Source organism: Athene noctua, unplaced genomic scaffold (assembly GCF_965140245.1).
Source record: "Athene noctua unplaced genomic scaffold, bAthNoc1.hap1.1 HAP1_HAP1_scaffold_114, whole genome shotgun sequence".
Taxonomy (NCBI): domain Eukaryota; kingdom Metazoa; phylum Chordata; class Aves; order Strigiformes; family Strigidae; genus Athene; species Athene noctua.
This window is the reverse complement of record NW_027437592.1, coordinates 195,940-220,040: the sequence shown is the minus strand read 5'-3', so window position 1 is coordinate 220,040 and position 24,101 is coordinate 195,940. Positions and strand designations below refer to the sequence as shown.

Genomic DNA, 24,101 nt, shown 5'->3' with positions numbered 1-24,101 from the left:
GCAATTTCCACTGGTGATTTAGGTCCAGCTACACTATCCCTTCCTACACTTCAATTTAAACACCTATTTTAGGACAGGAGAAATCCTCCCTCTGAAGATGCTGCTCTCTGTTGAGCCAAACATCCCAGTAGCTGTCTATATTGCAGACCCAGCTCTCAGGTCATACAATCACAGACCGGTTTGGGTTGGAAGGGACCTTAAAGATCACCTAGTTCCAACCGCCCTGCCATGGACAGAGACACCTTCCACTACACCAGGTTTTTCAAGGCCCTGCCCAACCTGGCCTTGAACCCTTCCAGGGAGGGGGCAGCCACAGCTTCTCTGGGCAGCCTGCGCCAGGGCCTCACCCCCCTCACAGGGAAGAATTTCTGCCTTGGATCTAATCTAAATCTCCCCTCTGTCAGTTTAAAACCATGACCCCTTGTCTTATCCTTACACTCCCTGATAGTCCGTCGCCATCTTTCCTGTAGCCTCCTTTAAGTGCTGGAAGGCTGAACCCCCCAACTCTCCCAGCCTGTCCTCACGGGGGGGCTCCAGCCCCCCAGCATCTCCGTGGCCTCCTCTGGCCCCGCTCCAGCAGGTCCGTGTCCTTCTGCTGTTGGTGCCCCCAGAGCTGGACCCAGCCCTGCAGGGGGGTCTCCTGAGAACACAGGGGGAGAATCCCCCCCTCGCCCTGCTTCCCACCCTGCTCTGGGTGCAGCCCAGCACACCGTTGGCTTTCTGGGCTGTGAGTGCACTTGCCGGGTCATGTTGAGCTTCTTGTCAACCAACACCCCCAAGTCCTTCTCCTCGGGGCTGCTCTCCATCCCTTCTCTGCCCAGTCTGTATCTGGACTAGGGATGGCCCTGACCCACGTGCAGGACCTTGCCCTGAGCCCTCTGGACACGCGGCAGCTCCACGCTGGAAATCCGGTTGCCGTTGCACTACGGCCAAGGCCCCGCCGTGCTGCAGTGGGCCAAGGCGGTTCTTAATGGCTCGGCTCATCCACTGGTGCCCGCTGCATGAAGGACCTGCCCGCTTCCTTCCACAGCTCCAACGGGTAAATTAAACGACACGATGAAACATATTACACTTGCAGCTGGCTCAAAGGGAACAGAACAGCATTAGGCAGCCCTGGTCCTCATTAGACGCCTCTGACCAGAAGGATGTAATGAACCAGTTCCATTACAACAGTAATTTCTTCCTATCACATTTGGTGGTTATATATTCATGGGGGATGTGGGGAAGGGAGGAGATCCGTACAGACTGGTGCATTAAGATACACTGCGTGTGGAAAGATGACCCCAGAGTGTGTGGCTGACAGACAGGAGAGAGGCGAGGCAGAGCAGAGTATCCCCAAGCCCATTGTAATGCCATCAAACGGACCTGCGAAACAAAATACACAAACAATAAAAAGGGGACCCTCTGTTCTTGGCATCAGCAGCTCTGAGGTTGGTTTAACGACCAGTGATCGTTAGGAGCCTGCCAGAGCTGCAGCTGAGCTCTCATACACCCCAGCCGTACCGGGGTAACTGGGGACGTCGCACTGTGTCCGTGCTTTGGGGTGTCCCTGTACGACAGAAAGGTCCAGGCAGCTGCCGGCACCTCGTGGGCAGAGCTGGCGGCGTGGCACCGGAGCTGCGCTTGCTTCACCTCACTGCGGCACGGCCTGGAGGAGGCGGGGAAGAGCAAAATCTAAGAAGATACAGCTGGAAAAAGAGCCTGGCTGTCTCTCCAGAGTTTTAACACTGCCCTTCTCTGTCTTTCAGTCTGGTTGTAACCAATGTAGTTTTCTAAATTTGTACAAAGAGATAATCCGTGATTAAAATCCATTTTAATAAATGACTAATCAATTTATATGGGTTGCTATAGAGTCTGATAAATCAAAACCGGATTGATTATAACCATGGCTTATAGCCATTTTATAATACCCTCCAGTGATGTGCTTATAATAATCTGTAACACCCGCTGCTGCTGTCGGTAACTCATTTAAAACACCAGTTAGTGTTTTTTTAAGAGGCTAAAAGCACAAAGGTGAGTAAATATTCCTCTATACTCGTGAGTCATGTGACCTTTCATGGGTGCAAATTTGGGGTCAAATCAATGTCCATCAAAGGCAAGGAAGGACTCCCGTGGCTTGAACAAGAAGCTGGAAAAATGATATAATTGTAAGAAAAATAATACTGAGTGCGACTCGAGCCCTGTGTTGTCTGAGAGAGGCCAGAAGCGGCTGCCCAGGAGGAAGGGTATAGGGGAGGGCAGCCCGATCCCCCGCTCCTGGCCTGTCCAGCCACCCTGCATCAATCCCAGTGCTGAGGGTTTGCAGAGAGCCGGAGGCTGTTCTCGGGTCCCATGTTCAATAGTCATGGGCGGGTTTATCCTGGTGAACATCTCTTGCCCCTCCTTTCACAGAATCGCAGCGGGCTGAGGCTGGAAGGGGCCTCCAGAGGCCATCTGGTCCCACCCCCTGCTCCAGCAGGGCCACCTCGCTTCAGGTGATTAAAGGGTCACCCTTTAATCTCTTTTCCCTCTGGCCCTGCAGCGGTACATGCCACCATGAAATCACAGAGTGTAGCAGGAACCCCCTTAGCTGCAGGACGAGGCTGTGAGACAAGACACACACCAATATGGTTAACAGTCAAGCTCTGATGTTTATTAGAGAAACAAGTCCTTATCTATTCTTGTGACAGCAAATCCGTGCGTTGCTCTGGCGCATGCTCATTTCAAAAACTCGTTCCTCTCAGCACTTTCAACAAGCGCTACTAAGCGTGCACAACTGGTAGATAAATTTCTGCTTTCTTATTCTACAGGTTCCTTTATTATCTGTTTCTTCCCTAATGAGCAAAAATACTTTCGCTTTTAGCCATCGTTAATCTAGACGCCGTTAGTCTTCTAACACAAGTGCGTCATTAATTTAGCCATCGTTAATCTAACTTGAATGCTGATGACACTTTTACATTGTCAGTGACGCAGACAGTTCGCGACCCGGCATACGCACCCACAACAGAGCACGTGAAAAACACAATGAAGTTAACATTTATATGATTAGACACATTGTAGGGGGCCTTTTGGACTGCTGTCTGTCTCAGCATTGCTGCTTCACGACCCCCCCTTCCCGCCCGCAGCACCCTGTCCTTGCGAAGGAGCACGCCTTGAAGACGGAAAGTCCCCGACGACACCCCGACGTCCGCCCGAGGCTGGAGCAGCAGCGGCCTTGGCAGCGCCCACCAAGCTACACCTGCGCGGGCCGCCGGGCGCGGCCAGACGGTAGCGGCGAGGAAGACGTGTAGAGGCTGGAGGCACCGCACGCCGACCCCCAACAGCAAGACCACTGCGACCACCTGGGCCTGCGCGCATGGAGGACGACGGGGCGGCAAATATCACCACGAGCCCCCGCAGAAACGGGAGGACTTTTTGGAGAAATCGTGGGGACGGGGACTATAAAGGGGCTGCGTACTCCTCTCTCGGGATGCTGCTGATTGTTGCTGCTGCTGCTTGTTGAAGACCTCGATGGAGCCAGGCACGTGGAACATCACGGCACCAAGAACAAGCCGACGGAACATCGCTGCATCCCTGGTGGTGGTGGTGGGAATTAGCTGCATCTCTACTGTTCTCTTGCTTAGGCAGATGTAACATGGGGCAAGGCACTGACTGTCACAAGCTCACACATAACACTTACATCCAATTATTTTCATGCAAACGTGAACACTCACAAGAACAAAACAGGTATGACAGATCTCATCTTAGAACAGACCTAAACTTCTAGGCCTAAGAAAACTCAAGCCTTCAGCTTCCCAAATACATCTGGCCACTATAAAACAAAGGGAGCAAACCTCCCAGAACAGTAACTAAGTCAGCTCCACCACCCTGCACCCGCACAAAGCTTGCTTTCTTTGGGAGACTTTTCCTGCCCACCCCCATCACTCCTACATATGAGGTAGGATTTCCCATCCTCTGCCTGCCACAGGAAAGTAGACTCTCCCATCCCTCTTCAGACAAGTCTGACTGCTACTGGGTTTTTGTCCCCTTCTTCCAAGCTTTCTGCATCTGGGAAACAAAGCTACTTCAAGTTGTATTTCTCAAACCAATCAGCCTCATTCCTCAGACCTGACCTAAGGAGGGAGGAAACATGGTCCAGACAAACACCACCACCGATGCCACTACTCTGCATATTCCGCACTGCTGGCTCCGGCCTCTTGCCTGTGGGAGCAGCTGCCTGTCGCTTCCTGTTGTATTCCTTGTGTAGAGCTTCCGCACAAAATGCACAGCTAAATTAAGAAAACGTATCTTTAAGATTACATTAGAGCACACAGCCACCCTTGGCACTGTTAAAAAAGGACTCAGTATTAGAAGCACGACTGAGAAAGTGAGAATCTGAGGCATACATACCAGTTTGTCCAGACTTAAGCCATACAGCTGTCAAATGTACCATGTCTACCCACTTTGCCTACATGAGTTGCCTGGTTTGTTGCTGGAGTTGTGTTACATTTGATTAGCACAAGGACTTATGCCTGGACAGTATTCAGTTATTAACTCGTTAAAAGTGTTTCTCTTAGAAGTTTTGTGTTTCCAGCACATTATGAATTACCATACGTACGCCTTAAAAATCTCAAAATAATCTGCTGAGGTGCCAGGGGCAGCCCCTCTTTACCCAGTGCGGTAAGAACAAGGAGCAACTTGTGAAAGTTGCATCTTCCTTCATTTAAATGACCTGGGTCTGGCTGCATGCACAGTCACTTCGCTGAACAAATAAACTTTTAGTCATACTCGCAGAGGCAACATAGTCCTGGGAGTTTCTTTACTGGCTTCTGAACCGACAGAATTCTTGACTACGTTCCAGTAGCAGCTTTATTAGTGGTGATGTGCAAGCCGGAAAGAACACAACTTGATTCTACATCCCAGGCTGAGCCTGCAGACAGAAACACAGTTTTACTGATAAACATACTGCATCGTGGATGGCAAATCCAGCAGCAGAGGACGACAAGACACTAACAGCACCACTACTGCCCTCTGGCAAATGAAATCAGCTCTGAACTCCAGGCAGACATCCATATGCAGCTTACCGAGAGGCCAGCTTCATTCCTCACGCTATTCAGTCTTACTCACTCTGAGAATGCCAGATACTGTTCTAGTAATATACAAACCCAGGAATCTCCAGGCAGTTTGCAATGGAGTATTTCTAGCCTGGTAGCTTGCTCCTGCTGTGAACTGTAGCCTAGACTCCATTAACAACATGGGTTGGGAATATTAAGTCCAATATGTCCCTGTATAACCACCCTGACATACCAGGGAATACTGAAGGTAAAAGATGCCTTGCGAAGGGGTAAGGAATGCCTGAAAACTTACAACTGTACACTATTTTTCTTTCCAAATGCTGTTACCTGCTTCTGGGAAGTTACAGTTAACAGGTACTTGCTCAGTTAAATTACTATAAAATGGATATTCATTGCTGCTCACACACCAGCACTATCCACTTGCCACAAGGCTTTAGAAGTTGAGCAGAAAGTGTACTCAGAGCAATATGTGGAAATAGGATCCAAATTATCTAGGGAACCAGTGCCTAGAATACCTCCTCGCATCTTCAAATAACATTTGCTTCTGGCTGGTAACACCTACTGGTTCTCCTCCAGTCTGAGACCTTAATTCAAGAAGATAGCTAGGCGTATGCCCAGTCAAGTTAAGAATCAACTGCTCTACTTGCACGGATTAAGTTAACTGTAAACTTAAGTTACATGTTGATAGGAAGCATGAAAATGGTCTTCAAGTATGGCATCTCTCCACATTACTTCTCAAGTAACTGAACAAAATGGCCCTGGCCTTCTAAGAAAAATGTGGAAATAAACACATCAAGTGCTAGACAGAAACACAGAACAGGCAGATCTTAAATAACTCAATAGCTAGATATGCAGTGTGCTATTACAGTGGAGTTTTAAAGTAATCTGATTTCTGTTTCTCACCAACAATGTAAGATGACAAAAAAATAAAGTGTTTTCCATTATTAATAGCAAGATGCATGTTAAGATATTACATGGAATTATTGGCAAAAAGGTCAAGTTTTAAAACTGTTAAAAGTTCACTTCTTCCTCTTGGGATGAATTACAGAAAATATACCTACTTCACAACTGGCAATTAGATCCACTAGAATAACAGTTTCCACCTTGAGGGGAAAAAATATGGGGTTTTTTTTTCCCCTGACAAAGATTCCATCCCAACCCCAGAACCGAAAGTTATTAGTGTGTCCAACAAAAATTAATTACTTCTATGTAAAAAGTAAGAAAGATATGCTAATGAAACATTAGAGATTGGGGGGGTGTGTGTGGGGGGGGGCAGGAAGGAAGGAGGGGGGCACAAAGTCATATGAAAATACACTGGTGAGCACAAAGTAAACCCTAATAAAGCCCCAACATCTCCGACAAGTGATGTTAGGCGTAAATACTGTTCAACCTGTAGCTATGTATTCCAGCAGTGTTTCTATTAAGGGCAAAGGAAATAGTAATGAAATCTTTGTCCTGGTTTGTGCCCTTGTTTATGCACTTCATAAAAAAAGTGCACGGAAAGTACGGTGAAATGTGCAAAACATCCAAGTAGTTCAGAGGAAAAACAATTGGTTCTTCACTCATAAATCGCTCTAAGACTTGTGTCTCAGTGTCGGGGTGGTGACAGAAAAACACTTGGCGGTACTGGAATGCCTTTGATTATCCCTACGTGTATGTCTGGTCTGTCCCTGCGTTCTGGAGAAGAATCTGCGTGACACCTAAAGCATCACCTGGAGAGGTTACTTACGCACTGGGTTAGCATCATCTGTTAAACCTCCACGTCACACAGCTGGAAGCCTACAAACAAGGACAAACAGGAGACTTTGTGAAGCTGTTGGAAGCTGCACCAGAGATGGTAACTTGGAGTAGAGAGACCCGGAGAAAGATCAGATGACATGTCTGGATACTCTGGCAGCGTACTGTGTACAGCAGGCTCGGAAGGAGGAGAACAGAGATAACAAGAAGGAGCTCATTACATAGGCTCCCTTGCTGTATACTATGGCTGACAAAATGATCATGGATGATCAGGGAAAACCAAAACCTGGGTAAAAATCCCTACGTGTAAATTCTGAAGTGATTTTAAAGCAAGCGCTAAAGTGAAGACAGAAACCGCTCAGGCTTTAAAGTCTGTAAGTGTAGCACATACAAGCAGAACCTGTAAGTACCTGAAATGTGTGTGGTGCCACCAGGAATAATTACCTCCAGCTTGGGACGCTGGAGAGAACTACGTCAGTCAACTTGGGGGTTGGGAAGGAAGGGTTGGTTGTTGCGCTCTTGCTTGATAATATGTGAACTTTAGAAGTGGATGGAAAAGACCCTGTTTGGTTTATTTTCCTTCCGGATGTAAGAGAAGTAATTACAGAAAGCAGTATAGCAGAGCCAGTTAATCTTTCACCTAGTCTAATCTTCATGTTTTACAACAATAAATGTATTGCAATTTTTTTTCCTTATCTAGAATCACTTGTTGGCAAGAGCCTGCTTTTGTCCTCTTGAAGGTGGTAAGATGAACCAAGCTGATGCACAGTTCCACTTTGTGCTCAACCAGTCTCCAAATAATATCCCTGCCCTTCTCGGTGTGAGTTTAGGGGTATTTTTATAAAAACCTGGTCTCTCCAGTTGAGTTTTAGAATGGATTATGTGCTTAAGAAGGGGGTGCATATGTGAGTAGAGAGAAAGAACGGGATCAAGAAGTGTGCGCTTTTGATGAGAAACACGTGACAGAGATGACTTTAAACTCGGGAAGTATACTTAGGTGGAAGAGCTAGGAAAAAGTATAACGCTAGCTACGAGAGCATCTTCTGAGAGCTGTGGGCACACATCCAGTCCAACTACTTCTATATCCCTGATGATGCCAAGGAAGCTGTATACTCTGTCAAAGGTGAAGATACCAGCACTCACATCAAGAGACCCGAAGCCCGATGCTGCAGCCTGGCCACCAGCAGGATCTCGGGGCAGGCTGTGAAGGGAGACGCTGCAGTTATCGGCCTCTTCCACGGCACCACTGACCAGGGCAAGGAACCGCGGTGTCTGTACAGGGAAAGTGAGCTCTGGGCTTTAATCCTCCCACACTACAGCCACAACCACTTAATACTTGCAATGCTTCGTCTCCAAGAGTATAGCAGTGCCCTTTTTAGAAAATAAATAAATAAAAGGCTGCTCCATAAGCACTTAAGGCACAAGCTAAATGACAGCAGAAATCAGAACACGTGAAATAGTTGAAATCAACACTGTTGTACCAGTACCACTCACAATGGACACATGTTCTCACTTCAGATAAAAACAGTATTATTTGCCTATAACTATGGCTTCAGGAAATGAGTAAAAAAAAATTGCCTTTCATTCACTACTAGAATTACATTATTCCTGCAAATAAACCCAAATAAGCAAAAAAAAAAGTTTCCTTGTTTCACTCCAGGTAAGTGGTAAAGCTAAAACACACACTCAGTACTCCTTCCTACCACACAAGATGATCTGAACATCCAAATCCCGGCACTCCTCAGACCCTGGAGCCGCAGGAGGCAGCCAAGGGACCCCGCGGGCGGTGTGACAGTGGGAGCTGGCAGACATAAACCGCCCCTGCCTTCCCTCACATCTCTGCTGTCTCAGAACCGACAACAGCTACGAAAAAGTCTCACCTAAGCCATAGTTTGCAGCAAAAATCTACCATGTTTAAATATTTTACTGAGTAGAGAGCAACTTAAAACTAAATCCACAACAGAGTCTGGTTTTAGAAGACTATGCTAAATTGGTAATACAATGACCACACATACTTTTCCTGAAAAAAATGAAGTTTGACTTTCTGTTCTCTTTGGATCTAATGACAAGTATTTTAATGAAGTCTTGCTGATGCGAATATCCCGCTGCGGTAGATGGTGTGAACTGTGCTGCAGAACCTGGGAGGCCTTTCCCTTGCTGGAGCCTCCGCAGCACTTTCACCACCCGCCGAACTACAGCAGGAATGAGCTTCCAAAGGGCTTGGCCACACGGAGCTGGTGGCACCACACCGTCTCTCTCGCGCCTCGTTCTAAAGCAGAGCTACCTTACAGAGTTCACCAAGTACTAGATTTCATATGAGAGTCAAACAAGACGACCCAGCCTATTTGATACAACAGAGGACCTCACAGGCTGTCTTCTCAATAAAGGCTGAATAGAAGTGCTATGGCATTATGAACTTTAAACAAAGCACTTCCAAACCACAGAGGGTCCATCTGTTTGCAACACAAGCCGCTGGAGTGTCCATCAGGTGATGCTCATGGTAGCCAAGAGCAGAAGATGCTGGGAGGTGACCAAGGTGATCAGCCCACCCAGCCCTGGCAGGGAAGCGTTAGGGCGGGCCCGGGCAGGCCGGGTCTCAGCGCTGCTGGCCAGGAGAACTCAGGCTCTAAAGCACCAGGCAGCGGGTCCCAAGGAGGAAGAAGTTATACATACAAGCACTCAGAAAACCTCCCCATGTCCAGTGGCTTAAGCTCATCTGTCAGAGACAGCTCCTTCGAGCCCACGTGAAGGCTCTCCAGCACTGGTTACCTGTGTCACGCAGGACCCGTCTGTCAGTGCGGAAGGACGCAGGGAACTGCCCGGTGTTGGTGATCCTCACGACGTGCGTGGGGGTGTTACCGAGAACCACGTACCCAAAGTCCAGGAGGTACTCGGGCAGCTCAGCTCTGAAAGGAGGAGTAAGGACAGTCCTTAAACCACAGCCTGGCCACATTTCCAAGAGCATGAAAGACACAAATAAAATATTTCTGGATTCACTGCTGTAAAAACTCAACTCAAGACCATGAAATCCAAGGCCTGACCACCTGGTAATAAGACTTTGGTAAGTCACAAGGAGCATAGGACCTAGGTTGTATCAGCTATCAGTGGGGCCTTAAAATAAAACTAGTTTAAAATGAATACTGGTCACAGCTCCTCTGCTATGGAAAGCCACTGTAGGTAAAGTCCAGTGGATCTCCACTAGTCTCAATGAAACTGCTAAGCCCCATGTACAGCCCCAGCCTGAAAGTGCTTCAGGACCTTGTCGTAAGATTCGCCTGCACAGGAAATCTTCACTGCTCTGCAACCACATCTGTCCCCAAAGCAGCACCGACAAATGCGGTAATCAACACCTGCAAGATTCATGGGAGGGGCCTTTCCCAGAGCGATCTCACTCGGGAAAGCACATACGTGATCTGTTTTGCAGAGCATCTTCCCGAACTGGAGCCTACCGTGCCCGTGCCTCCTCATGGAGGAGCAGAGGGAAGATACCGAGGTAAGCCCTGCAGTCCCACCAGCATCCGAGCCACCACCGGATTTGTCAAGGGTGTGTCAGCCTCTGCGGTTCCCTACTCTTTTTGCGCAGCGTGGTCTGTTAGCCGGAACAAAGATGCCCGCTTTGAGTTGCCTCTTGCAGAGCTGGTCAGCAGGGATGGTGGTGGTGCTCTCTGGAAGGGCCTGATGCTCTGCACTGGCCCCCTCAGCCCGAAGAGCAGGACCCAGCGCCTGTGGGGAGCTGAGCACCTCCAAAGCTCAGGGTGGCTCTGTGGCAGCGAGGACACTCAGCTGCTCACAGGGAGCATGGCAAAGCTACCAGGATCAGACCCTTTCTGGAGTCCCCACTACCCCCAGCTGTGCAGACACAAGCAGCTCTCAGGAGCAGGGGAGCACTGCTGGGTGCTACCCTCGGGGCACCTGGAGACAGGGTACGGGAGCCCCGACTAACCTGAGAAGCCTCTGACGAGCGTGCTGGTCAAAGGCAGTGGCCTCTGGGGGACCAGAGGTGAAGGCTTTCTGCTGCTCCAGGGCGTGTTCTTCCATCAGCAGCCGCTCCATCTGCATCTGCAGCCCAGGGTCCAGCTGAGGGAAGGAAAGGCAGCGGCTGGTTAGCAACAGTCCTTCCCAGGCTCCCCCCTGCTCGTGTTGGAGGGGTGATGGGGTCCTTCTGTCTCGCTGCTCAGTGTCTGTGACACCTCCTGCTCTCTCAGGCAGGGCCTCATCTCAAGGGCAACGAACTCCGGCAACTTTGCCTGCCCAGTCACTGTTACAAAAGCTGATCTGGCCAGACAGACAGACAAGCCAGGAACCTTCCAGAGCTCCAAGTCTTTGTCTGCCCCCAGCCAGTGCCAAAGCAGCCCGGACAAGAGCTCTCTTGTAAAGGGAGCCACGATAAAGCTGCTGTCTCTGAGAGATCAGCACTGGCAGCACAGTCCCAGAGCACAGTCAGGCTGCTGCTATTAAGCTCTGTAAACCTGGCAGGGCTTGGGTTGTGAGCAGCAAATACCCCAGTGATGACCTACATCCCATCACGAAGTACCATAAATTCAATCACTTGAGCAGGGTCTTCAGGATCTCTCCCTGGGGCAGCCCCGGGGGCACTGCTGAGCTGTGCAGGATCATGGGCAGGTGTGGGCAGGGAGGTCCCAAGTGCCAGCAGGGCCCCGGGAAGCCTGCTGCGGGCTGCAGGGGACCCAGTGACACCGGGGGAGGGTGGCACGCGTCAAACGGGGCAGCAGCCATTCTCACCACGGCCTCCAAGGGATCTGGGGGTGGCTCCGCGGCCACAGCCACCCCCAGAACTGCTGCTTCCTCTCTCTGGCCGTCTTCTTTCATCTTTTCTATCACCTCCTTCAGGACCTTCTCATATTTTTCATTTCCTGAAGGAAGAAAACATCCACAAACAGAAGCGTGGCACAGCGCCATTCCCAGTGAAGCTGGGAAGCCCCACTCCCCTGACTCTGGCCTCTCCCAGAAACACCCTCCTCAAGCAATGTATGCAAAGTAGATGCTGCTTCTCCTCTATCAACCCTGATGTTCATTCCCACCCATCTGCCTCCCCACGTAGGAGCATCTCATCCCCTGCAACGTGATGCAAATCCAACCCTGCCAAAATCCCTGCCAGCCTGTGCTCGGCTTTCCAGAGATTTCTGTCTAGCCATCACCTTCCCAGGAGCTGCCCCAAGCGGGGACCGATAAGCAGCAGCGCCGTCACCCCTCCCCAGCCCCCCCTCTGCCTGCTACTGGGACCCCATGAGGGACCCCAAAGGCCACCTCGGCACCGTCCGCGTGGAAGAGCAAAGCAGGGCTGGAGGGGACGAAGGCGCGCGCTTGCCCCTGCAGAGCATCGCCCATCTCCAGTCCCGCCAGTGCAACCTTCGCTCCTCTCAGCCGAGGCACCTTAACAAGCATTGGGGTGCCCTGAGGGGTGACCCACCTGCTCAACACCTCCAGCAGCTCATTAGGGAAGAAACAGATAAGAAGGGAATCTGTAGAATAACAGAGCAGAAATTTATCTACCAGTTGTGCACGCTTAGTAGCGCTTGTTGAAAGTGCTGAGAGGAACGAGTTTTTGAAATGAGCATGCGCCAGAGCAACGCACGGATTTGCTGTCACAAGAATAGATAAGGACTTGTTTCTCTAATAAACATCGGAGCTTGACTGTTAACCATATTGGTGTGTGTCATGCCTCTCATTCTCGTCCTGCAAAAATAAGGCCTCCTGCTACAGAAAAACATATGTTGTTGATTTTAAGAAAGCATTACAGATTCTTATAGCAGAACAGACATTTGGTCTGAAATTTTAATCCACCTTACTTTTACTTACACCATAGTTCACAGGGAAACATAAATTAAAAAAAAAATAACCAAAAAGATGTAAAACAATTAAGGTCATGATTACTGCAGGAATCTCTTGCCAAAACCAACATTTAGTCAAAGGGGTCACACAAGTATCTTCACCAGGCAGTAGCAAACACCCAGAAATCATGTATGCAAAGGATGGAAGCTGACGTCAATCTGTACGTTTTACAGAGCACGTACGCACAAACACAGGCTACGGCACATGGGCTCAGAAGCTTTTTCAGAAAAAAAAAGCAGTGAAGCAGCATTCACTGTCAGACTGTCCATCTCACAGCGGTGCTGCTGCCTTCCCTCTGAGCCTCTCCCGGTCCCCGGCCGGACAGGTCACTGCAAAGAGCTCCAGCTGTCCGACGGCAAACGGAGCATCACCCCAGTCAGCATCCAGCTGTCACCTCTGACACACCGTCAGCTCCTCCCGGCACACACCCTGCACATCACTCTCTCCTCGACACCACATTTCCCCACTCCCTCCTCACAAGCCCTCACTGCTGGCCCTCCCTGCCTCCACCACTCATCGCCCACGTTTCCAGTTCTGATACGGGCACCACCAGTGTCCCGAGGATCCCTCGTGTCTTCTGCTGTAACCAAACTGGAACGTGGTATTGAAGCGCTGGATCCAAACCAGCCTGGGAATTCCTCTGCTGCAGCTGACTGGACAGGAACAAGGACAGTCCTTAGAACAGGGCACCCCCACCCAAATGCTCACGCCCAGCTCCCAGTCAGAGCCAGTGCTCCCACTACAGTCTCTTACAGATCCCAGCAGCTCCAGCTCCTGCACAAAGGACAGCCTGGGAACACACCCTTTAGCTGCAACGTCCTAGACAGCCAAGCTTCAGCTTGGCCACAGATGCTCTATGTTCTGGTTTCGTTTTTGTCATATTTCACTAGCATAGATTATTAAATGACATTTTTACTGAAGAAATAAACATGGGGGGGGGGGTGTCTTTATGCCTCTAAGTCATTAAAAATATTCAACTTCCCACTGCTGAGTCTTTTATCATATTTTGAAGAACAAGAAATCAGAGATGTGGAAACCACATGAAAGAAATGGCCTCAATCCTAACAGAAATAATCCATCATCCTAAACTATATAACTCAGTAGCGGTTTAATTATAGCTTGCCTAATTACACGTTACGACACTACGATACTGTAGGATAAAATCAACTCTCCCCCACACAAAACCTTTATTAAAAAAGCATTAGGACTGTGCTATACACAAGAAAGTCAGAAGTTCGTAGTCAGCCAAGAAACATGCCATAGGTGCTTCCTACACTTCAGCCCATGAAATGTCACCACAACAATCTTCTGAAGGATCCAGCTGTGGCAAAGCGAGGGACAACATACGGAACGCCTCAACTATCTGCAGACGTTTTCAGTTTGTTTGCCTCTTGAAACGTCAGTGTGTTTGAATATAACTTGGCATAGAGATTTCTTTGGAGAAGTGCTGTTTCCAAGAAAGAAAGAAAGAAAGAAAAAATATCATACACTGAAGTCCTAAAAATACAGAGAATCATGTTGGAAATAAATGAGAGACACCTGGTTAAGTTAGGCTCTTTGCACTGGGCAGCTCAGACAAAGACTGGTAAAACTCACGTTCATTTTCTGGGGGTGCAAATTTACGGTAAGCTATTCAGATATCCACCAGAGTCCAAGAAAACATCAATATGGAAACGTGTTCATAACAGTTTCAAGTCACCTCCTGACGGCACAAAGTCTCTTATAAAACCCCAGGTGAGCATCGAACGCCCGCAGAAATACTGAGCCAACGCACCAGGATACAGGACAGTATAAATATTCCCCCCTTCAATCTCCAGACGATTCTGGACTTTATTAAACAGACGCCACCCAGCCTTCACTGCAGTGAGCTGGAAGAACCAATTAGACGCACGTTTTCATAAGGAACATGTGAATTCAGGGGGAAGCTTTGTCTCACACCGGGCTTGTGGAGCAAAGCCTAAGCAAAGCCCAGGCAGGGTCTGTGAGGCTCCTCCCGACCAGGCTGCAGACACAGGGCAGCGAGCGACTGGACCCGCAGGCACCCGCGGGGGGAAGAGGCAAAAGGGCAGCGGGTAACAAGGAAAGCAGCTGCCCTCATAGCTGGCGCCTGGGGCGAAGAAACACCAGCGTCTGGTTAGCCAGATCCACAGTCACTCAATCTCCGAGTTAAAAAAACGCCCCATCTTTTCCCCTCAGCACTCTCGGGAAAGCCCCACTCCGAGCGCACTCTCCCCACAGAAGCGCAGGGTTCAGGAACCCCCCAGCCCCAGCACAGCTGTGCCCGCAGCGCCCGCAGCCCCGCAGCCCCGCAGCCGAACCCCTCTCCAGCACTGCCTGGAGACAACCCAGAGGACACCTGGGCAGGGGCCCGGGCACCTCCTCTGCTGCCGAGGATGCAGGGAGCGCTGCTCAGGTCCTGGAGCCCGCTTTTCACCCTAAAAGCTTGAGCCATCTTATCCCTTGGGCCGCATCCACATAAGTTCCTCCAAGATTTTAAGACACATTTCCCTCAATATATAGGCTTGCACAGAGCAGTCTGCTATGAGAAAATGAACTGTATCTGTATGTATTTTTCAAAGGCCCATCAAAACCAATTAAGTTAATTAAACTCTCTCCATCAGCTTTCTTAAGTCAGTCCTAATACGCAAGAACATGAAGATGGAAGAGGCCAGATCATTTTCCTACTCTAAGCTGTGAAAAAAATAAATTAATGGACAGAATAATCAGCATGAACAGTGCAAATGCTTCTATATTAAACATATTTTAGTGTTAAACAGAAGATGCCTGGACTGTGGACTCTTTGAAAGTGATCGCTTTTTCATCCATCCATCAAAGAATCTTAAAGTTTACCATGCGATAGTCTGCGTCCCAGGAATAGCTCTATTCTCAGATTTTAGGGACAGGGTAACCAGGATGAGCACTGCTTCACACCTCCTACAGAACAGCCCACACTAACTAGTTCCTTCATATTCACATTTCAGATTTTATACAAACTCTTGTACTTCCAACTACTAACTAAACTCCACCCTGTTTCAAGAAGCTTCCTCTTATCTGCACATACATTTCCGTATTTTTATCTATATTTATCAAGTTACTTTTTTTTCCCTGTTAAACGCCTCAGCACGTGTCAGAGCATCCGCTGCCTTGCAGTGACAGGTCACGAATCTGTAGTCTCATGCGAGGTTTCCACCTGCCAACGCTTCCGTGTACTTCTTCCATCTGCTCTCGCCCTTACAAAACCAACAGCCGGTCTCTGGGGCTTTTGCTTTCTAGTCAATGATATTATTTTGTAGTTTAGGTCATCTGCACGTCTCTCTCTCCGTCCCTCTCTGGTTTGGATAGCTGAATAATGTAACGAACTGTTCAAGATTAACCACGTGCATATTCCTGTACTAAAAAAAACCGCAGGTGAGAAAGGCAGAAGCGTCTCACCAGGACACACGTAAAAATACAGCGGGGTTGGCAGTTTCAGCCCTGTTTGGCGGTGCTGGTTGCTGTAGCCCTGGGCTAGCTCAGTGCTTCCAGCTCCAACATGCTGCACAGGCTGAGTTTCTTGCCGGGTTCTGCCCATGTGTGGTTGGCCGCAGTGTAGCTCCGTTCCTTACCCGATTCATCTGCTTTGGGAAGATTTTGAGCTGTTGCACAGGCAGGACTGAGCAGGGAAGGTGTCTGGCTTTGGGCTCTTGCACGATTTCATCAATCCAATGACACTGACTACTCTTTGGCTTATCCCTGTTGTTCAGTCCAGGCACATCAGCCTCCGAGAAGGCTTAGCCTACCTTGGCACCCATTTGTTTTCCTAGAATTGTCATGCAGGCTATTGAACATGTTTGCATGTCCAGAAATGCGCTTCTTCGTGTTTCTACTATGGGCTAAGGCCACAGACAGAGTTCTTAGCTATTTTAAATGGGAAGGAAATCACCGAGTTCTTGGTTCTATGCAGGACAGTTTCTTCTTGTCAGAGAAGAGAGGACCAGCTGGCAGGAGGCTGACCTGATGCTGTTCCCAAGGTGGCCAGGTTGCCTGAGAGCAAACTCCACTTGAAGAAAGGACAACTCGACTTTGCAAAGAAGATCAGTTTGCTTCGATTAGTGGTTCTCCAAAGAAATTCTGATTCATGGTGATGAGTTTTTCTCCACATTAAAGCCCCTTCATGAGTAACGGGGTATTCTGGGTAGAAGCCCCAGACTCCTCCAAGGAAGATATCCAGGATTATTTGTCCCTGAATGGACACTCTCTTCTCTGGGATCTGTCAAAGATTCCTCCCAGACATGTCCCACACTGTCCTGAGCTCTGCTGCAGGGACCCGACATCCCATTTAGCAGCCTTTGACTCTTCCAAGGATGCCACCTGAAAGATTTTTTACCTCCTGGGGAAAGCTCACCTCCAGCATCCACCCAGATCTTCTGCCAGGCATCTCCTGCTCTCTTTTCTCCTTTGATTAGGGGTCATCAGATCACAGGTAGCAGCCTCTGACACCTCCAAAGTGAGACACCCGTGATGTGCTGTCTCCTGGAAAGAAAGATTTTTGCTCAAACTTCCACCCAAGATGCCTCCCAGCATATCCTGGAGTCTTTTCACCCCTGATTTAGGGAGGCTTCATCCTGAGTAGCAGCCCCAGACTTCTCCAAAGAAGACAGACAGAGGTTTTTTCTCCCTCAGAGGACACTCTCTTCTCTGGAATCTGCCCAAGATTCCTCCCAGACATATCCCACACTGTCCTGAGCCCTGCTGCAGGGAACTGAGGTCCCAGGTAGCAGCCCCAGACCCCTCCAGGGATGCCACCTGAAATATTTTTTACCTTCTGGGGAAAGCTCACCTTCAACATCCACCCAGGCCTACTGACAGGCATCTCCTGCTCTCTTCTCTCCTTTCTTTTTAGGGTCGTCAGACCCCAGGTACTTGCCCCTGAGAATTGCAAAGGGAGACACCCAAGACATGTTTTCTCCTGTAAAGAAAGATTTTTGCTCAAACTTCCACCCAAGGTTCCTCCCAGGCATATCCTGGAGTCTTTTCACCCCTCATTTAGGGAGGCTTAATCCTGGGTAGCAGCCCCAGAGTCCTCCAAGGAAGAAACCCACAGGTTTTTCCTCCCTCAAAGGACACTCTCTTCTCTGGGATCTGCCCAGGATTCCTCTCAGACATATCCCACACTGTCCTGAGCCCTGCCGCAGGGACATGAGATCCCATTTAGCAGCCTTTGACTCCTCCAAGGATGCCACCTGAAAGATTTTTTACCTCCTGGGGAAAGCTCACCTCTAGCCACCATGCAGTTCTTCTGCCAGGCATCTCCTGCTCTCTACTCTCCTTTGATTTAAGGTCATCAGATCACAGGTAGCAGCCCCTGACACCTCCAAAGTGAGACAACCATGATGTGCTGTACCCTGTAAAGACAGATTCTTGCTCAAACGTCCACCCAAGATGCCTCCCAGGCATGTCCAGTAGTCTTTTCACCTCTGCTTTAGGGAGACCTAACCCTGGCTAGCAGCCCCAGCCTCACAGGAAGAAACCCAGAGTTTTTTCCCCCCAAAAGGACACTCTCTTCTCTGGGATCTGCCCAAGATTCCTCCCAGACATGTCCCAGACTGTCCTGAGCCCTGCTGCAGGGACCTGAGATCCCATTTAGCAGCCTTTGACTCTTCCAAGGATGCCACCTGAAAGATTTTTTACCTCCTGGGGAAAGCTCACCTCCAGCATCCACCCAGATCTTCTGCCAGGCATCTCCTGCTCTCTTCTCTCCTTCGATTTAGGGCCATCAGATCACAGGTAGCAGCCTCTGACACCTCCAAAGTGACACACCAGTGATGTGCTGTACCCTGTAAAGAAAGACTTTTGCTCAACCATCCACCCAAGGTTCCTCCCAGGCATATCCTGGAGTCTATTCACCCCTACTTTAGGGAGGCCTAACCCTGGGTAGCAGCCCCAGACTTCTCCAAGGAAGATACACAGAGGTTTTTTTCTCCCTCAAAGGACACTCTCTTCTCTGGGATCTGCCCAAGATTCCTCCCAGACATCTCCCAGACTGTCCTGAGTCCTGCTGCGCGGACCTGAGTTCCAAGGTAGCAGACGTAGACTCTTCCACGGAAGTCACCAGAATTATCTTTTATTTGTACAGCCATTTCCCGGGTGTTCGGTACATCTATAAGTTAATACCAGATGTTAAGGAAATAACCCTGGTGTCTTTGTTTTCTAGTCCTGTCGCCAAAATATGCTGCTGTTCCTTCCTGCCACTCACTTGATAACTTGTCACATAATTCCTCACTAGAGGGGAACATAAATAATTTGCTTTCTTGGAGAAATACTTCTCGCACACATCACTACCTCCTTATTGGTACCACGATTCAATGGTGAAATAGTGAACATCAGGGTTACGGGGAGATCTCTACAAGAACACGTTGTCTGGTAGTTTTCTTGACAAGTTTTTCACACTTTCAGCTCCAAGACTCCCCTTTCCACACCAGCAAAGGTAGTGACCCCAAGCAGAGACCCTCTCCCCAGCCTCACACTCCTCACCTCTCTCTGAACCCCGTCCTCCTGCAGAAGCTGCACTCTCAGGGCACTGAACTCAAAGGCACACTGGATCCTGCTCTACTGGCAGAGGAGGGCTGCCTGGGGGGTTTCCCCTCCAGACTGAACTGTGTCCTCCCACGTCCCCTGCCCTCTGCTGCTAAGGCACAGGCAGGAGGGGAGGCCTCACCCTGACAGCCCGGCAGGCGCTGACCCCGGGGCCACACAGGGAGGTGCCCCACACGTCCCCTTGCCCCGAACCCCCAGCTTCCCCCCACGCCACCCCCTCTGCCACACACAGCCCCAGCTTCCCCCGCCCCACGGCGCCTCCCCCCAGAGCTGTCACACACAAACAACTGCCCCAGCTTCCCCCGCCACGCACAGGGACCCTCGGAGCTGCCCCTGCACATCCCCACTGTCACACGCAGGCAGCCCCCACAGCTCCGCCCAGCCAGCCCCCCCACACCACCCCGGGGGGGTCTCCGCAGCTCCCCCCACCCGCCCCCCCCCGTCAGAGGCGCGGCCTCAGCGCCGCCCCCAACCAGACCTCACCGTTACACACCGGCAGCCCCACAGCTACACCCTCCTCACCCACAAGAGGCCCCACGTCACCCGCGTCCCGACCCCTGTCACGCACGGGTGCCCCCACATCCCCCCAGCCCTGACCCCACACCCCGGCGGCCCCACGGCTCTCCCTCGGACCCCCCGGCCCTGTGCAGGCCCCAGGCCCCAGGCGGTGCCGGGCGGGGGGCAGCCACAGTACCTGCCGCAGGGGCTCCGCAGAGGTGAGGAGACACCCCCTTGCCCTCAGGCGGCGCAGGGGCTCCCCTTTCTCCAGCCGGGAGCAGGCGGGGGGCGCCCGGCAGCCGCGGCCCCCACACGCCTCAGAGCCCAGGGCCGCGCCGCGCGGGGGGAGGCGGCGCCTGATGCCGTGGCGGCAGGCAGGGGGCGGGGCAGGCGGGGGCGGCGCTCGGGCGGGAAGGGCCGCCCCGGGCAGACCTGGCCTCCCCGCGCGCTGTGCCGGGGCAGACCCGGCTGCCGGGGGACCGGGCCGTGGCGGCGGCGGCCCCCCCACCCCGGGCACGGGTTGGCGTCCTCCGGGAGACGGCGGCGCCGGGCGCCTTCTGCCGGCTCCGGGCACGGGTCCCAGGACGCCGCTGGGTCCTAAAGGCTCCCGCCGGCGGCAGAGCCGCTGCTGGCGGAAAGCGGGGGGGGTGCGGCCGGTGTCGTCGAGAATCACGTGGCAGGAGCGCGGGCGGAACCAACAAAATAGCACACACCCACCCCGAGAGAAAACCTGAACCCTTCCCGCGAAACCAACAGCTGAAGCCGGGGAGGGAGACAAGCAGAGCCAGAGGGAACCCCGAAACGCCCACCGCCCCCCCACATCCCCCCGCTCCCACCGCCCCCATACCCCACTCCCCCATGTTTTGAGCGCCCCCCGCATTTTGGGTGCCCCTGATCGGCGGAAAAAAGACTCTACAACTCGAATCGAGTTACGCAGCCGGGGTGTTTACTCCGGCGCCGGGGTGCAAGGGGATCTCTCCACAAAGCTTGCACCCCCACCGCACACTCCACCCAAACTCGCCGAGTGTGGATACCCATATTCACGGGCCAGCAGCGGCAGCGGGGCCAGGCGGGGCCCCGCGTCCCTGGGGGGCGGCGGGGGGTCAGGGGCAGCCCCCAGGGAGCCCCCCCACACCTGCCCCCACAAATCCCCACACAAACCCCCAGAGGGACGTTTCGCGGCCCCACAGAGACACCCCCTTGGAAGCGCTGATGAGCAGAGACCGGGCTTCTGCTTGTTGGCCCAGACTTTGGGCACAGCTGCCTGTGTGTCAGCCAACAGCACTTTCAGATTTGGCCATCGAGATCAAACTCAGCTGGGCTTTCTGTGGTATGCTAGGTCATGAGCAAAGCCTGGGCACTGCCCCGGAGGGGCCTGCGTTGACATTTTAAATGGCAGAAAGATGCTTTCTGTATACAAGTGTCCTTGCAACCCATTTTCTGTACTCAGGGGTAGGGATCTTGAGAGGCTTCTTACGGGAATAACTCTCAGTGGGCGTCAGGAGCAACAAATGCATTTCTCTCTGTATTCACAGCTCACAGGTCAGTGAAGGAGATGCTGGAGTCCAGCCTGTTTGAAGCTCAGCAGCACTCATCTCAGCTGGCGATCACCAGGAGTCCGCTTGAAATCCAACTTCACACCGTCAGGCAGGCCAAGGAGGTGATACAAGGTGAGAGCCTCCTGTTTCTGGGGATCCCCTGCCTAGGGAAGGTGGTATAAAAATAGCTCTGTGTCCGCAGGGCTTCTGAGGAGCGAAGGAGATGGAGGCAGATCTCTCCTGCACTGAAGTTCAGATGGCTCAAGGTCAGGGAAGTCAGAACCGTTGTCTGTGTAGACTCTGAATCTTGCCCTTTGTCCTGTTTGCAGGGGAAGTGAAGTGCTTTCAGTGTGAGCTGGAAGCAGAGCGATCTCTGATGAGGCAGAAATGGGAAAACATGGCACAGCAGCTCTTGCAGACGGAGCAGCAGTGTAACGGTTCCCTCAAACTGCGGCAAACTGAGCAGGAGGTGGAAATAAACGAGCTCCTGCAAGACCTGGTAGGAAACAATATGCTTCTGAATTCTTCAAGCAAGCTCTGTGGGCTGGCTTTAGAGGAGTAACAACCTGAGGGTGTGAAATGGCAGCAACATCTGTCATAGGTCACACCTTGCTGGGCCAGGCAGATAATCCTAACACCAACCCTAACCCCTGACCAAAACACCTAACCCTAACCTCTAACCCCTACTCCCTACCCCCAACCCCTACCCTGTAACCCTAACCCCTACCCTATCCCCTAAACCCAACCCCTAACACCTATCGCTAGCTGCTATCCTTCTATCCCTAACCCCGAACCCGTAACACTAACCGCAGCCCCTAACCCCAACTCCTACCCCTAATCCCTCATCCCAACACCTCACCCCTAACCCATAACTCTAACCCCTAGTGAATAATGCCAACACCTCACCCCTAGCCCCTCACCCCTACCCCTCAACCTCTACCCCAACACCCAACCCCTGACCTGAATCCCTAATGCTTAACCCTGACCCCTAACCCCTACCCCCTAACGCCAGCTCATAACCCCTACCCCCCAAGCCCCTACCTCCTCCCCCAAACCCATACCCCCTAACACCTAACCCCTCACACATAATGCCTAATGCCAATGCCTAACTCTGACCCCTACCCCCAGTCTCCTAACCCTGGCCCCAGTCCCCTTGCCTCTATCCCCTACCTCCTCCCCCCAACCCCTCACGCATAATGCCTAATGCCAACACCTAACTCTGACCCCTCACCCCAACCCCTAATGCTAACGCCTAACCCCGACCCCTAACTATAACCCCTAACTCCTAACCCTAACCCCTACCTTCTAACCCTCAGCCCTTACCTCAACCCCATCCCCCAATCATTATCCCCAACCTCCTAACCCATATCCCCTAACCCCAACCCTTAATCCCATCCTCCTACCCCTAACCCCCAATCCTTAACCCTAATCTCCTAACCTTAACCCCCAACCCTTAACCCCAATGTCCTAACCTTAACCCATAACACCTAACCCCAACCCCTAACCCTTACTGACAGCTCCTAATCTCCCCTAATCCCAGCCTCCTAACCCTATCCCTTAACCCCAACCCATAAACCCTATCTCTAACCCTAATCCCCTAGCCCTAACCCCTAACGCCAACCCCTAACTCCAACCTGCTAACCCCGATCTCTAACCCTTACCCCTAACCCCAACTTACTTCCCCTCACCCTTAACCCTATCCCTAACCCCTACCTTCTAACCCTCACCCCTTAGCCCAACCCCTAACCCCCATCCCCAACCATTATCCCCAACCTCTTAACCCTAGCCCCTAACCCCTATGCCCTAACCCCAAACCTCCTAACCTTAACCCCTAACCCTAACACCTAATGCCAACCCCTAACCCCTACCGACACCTCCTAACCTCCAACCCATAGCCCCTATCTCTAACCCTAATTCCCTAACCCCAACCCGTAACCCCTACCGCCAGCTCCTGACCTCCTACCCCTCCCTAGCCCTTAACCCTAACCTCTACCGCCAGCTCCTAACCTCCTACACCAACCTGTAACCCCAACACCTACCCCCAGCCCCTAACCTCCTACCCCAACCCCTATCCCCTCTTCCCCCTAACCCCAACCCCTAATCCCCAACCCTAACCCTCGTACTTGAAGGCACGTGAAGACCCAAGGGACTCTGCCAGGACAGCAAAAGCAGCCACACGTTCAGTGTAGGCCTAAGGTGACTTTAGCTGGAGGTTGGGAGCTCCCCACCCAAAGCTTGGCAGGAGAGGGGTAGGATCTTACCAGGCTGCTGTCTGCCATGAAGCGGACTCCTCACATTGCTGCCAACTGCAGTCACGGGAACTTTCTTCCTTTCTTTCTGTCCTTTCACCGTCGTCAGAGCTGTTATCTCTGGGCTTGAAGCATGGGGCACAGGCCCCTTGTTCCTGGTACTTCAGTTTGTGGCCTGTCTTGTGACAACTGGGGCATCAGGGTACCGGTCTCTTTTTCACCCTGCAGTCCCTCTACATCTTTCCACTGATGGAAAGGGATGTGAGCTTTGAAAATAGACTCTAAGGATAGAGAGAAATCCTGAGGAGACAGGTGCTAGGAAACAGGCGGCCGTCGGAGAGAGGAAGGTAACATCTCCTTTTCATAATGGTTGGACTCAATGATCCTAAAGGTCTTTCCAAACTAAATGGTTCTATGATTCTTCCACCTGCTGACCTCCCTTTTAAGTTCCTTGACAGGACGTGATTTATGGAGAGCACAAAGCCATTGTTGTGCACTGTTGAAGTGGGGGGTTGTGGGAGGGATGAAGCTTCACATTTGTTCTGAGGAGCGTGGCTGGGACTTCACCTTGAAGTCTGTTCCTCCACTCATCAGGCAAGCGAGCGGGAGGGGCATCA

The 24,101-nt window shown here is 51.4% G+C and overlaps 1 protein-coding gene across 11 annotated transcripts; it reads right to left on the bottom strand.

Moving 5' to 3' along the window:
* Positions 1–642: 642 nt before the first annotated feature.
* On the bottom strand, positions 643–21,231 carry LOC141955048 (hydrocephalus-inducing protein homolog). 11 transcript variants are annotated; one of them, XM_074895115.1, is made up of 9 exons: positions 19,894–21,231; positions 18,312–18,439; positions 17,443–17,571; positions 17,008–17,135; positions 11,514–11,644; positions 10,714–10,847; positions 9,540–9,676; positions 6,763–6,812; positions 2,516–4,888 (listed from the first exon to the last, which is right to left on the bottom strand). In XM_074895115.1, exons 5-8 carry the CDS (start codon positions 11,598–11,600, stop codon positions 6,784–6,786), a joined length of 387 nt encoding a protein of 128 aa, XP_074751216.1. In that variant the 5' UTR covers positions 11,601–11,644; positions 17,008–17,135; positions 17,443–17,571; positions 18,312–18,439; positions 19,894–21,231; the 3' UTR covers positions 2,516–4,888; positions 6,763–6,783. The 11 variants fall into 11 exon arrangements, 7 of the variants coding, with proteins under 7 accessions (XP_074751210.1, XP_074751211.1, XP_074751215.1 ...); XM_074895109.1 differs by lacking the exons at positions 2,516–4,888; positions 6,763–6,812 and adding an exon at positions 643–1,365; XM_074895114.1 differs by lacking the exon at positions 6,763–6,812 and having other exon boundaries at positions 2,513–3,552.
* Between the last annotated feature and the right edge of the window lie 2,870 nt (positions 21,232–24,101).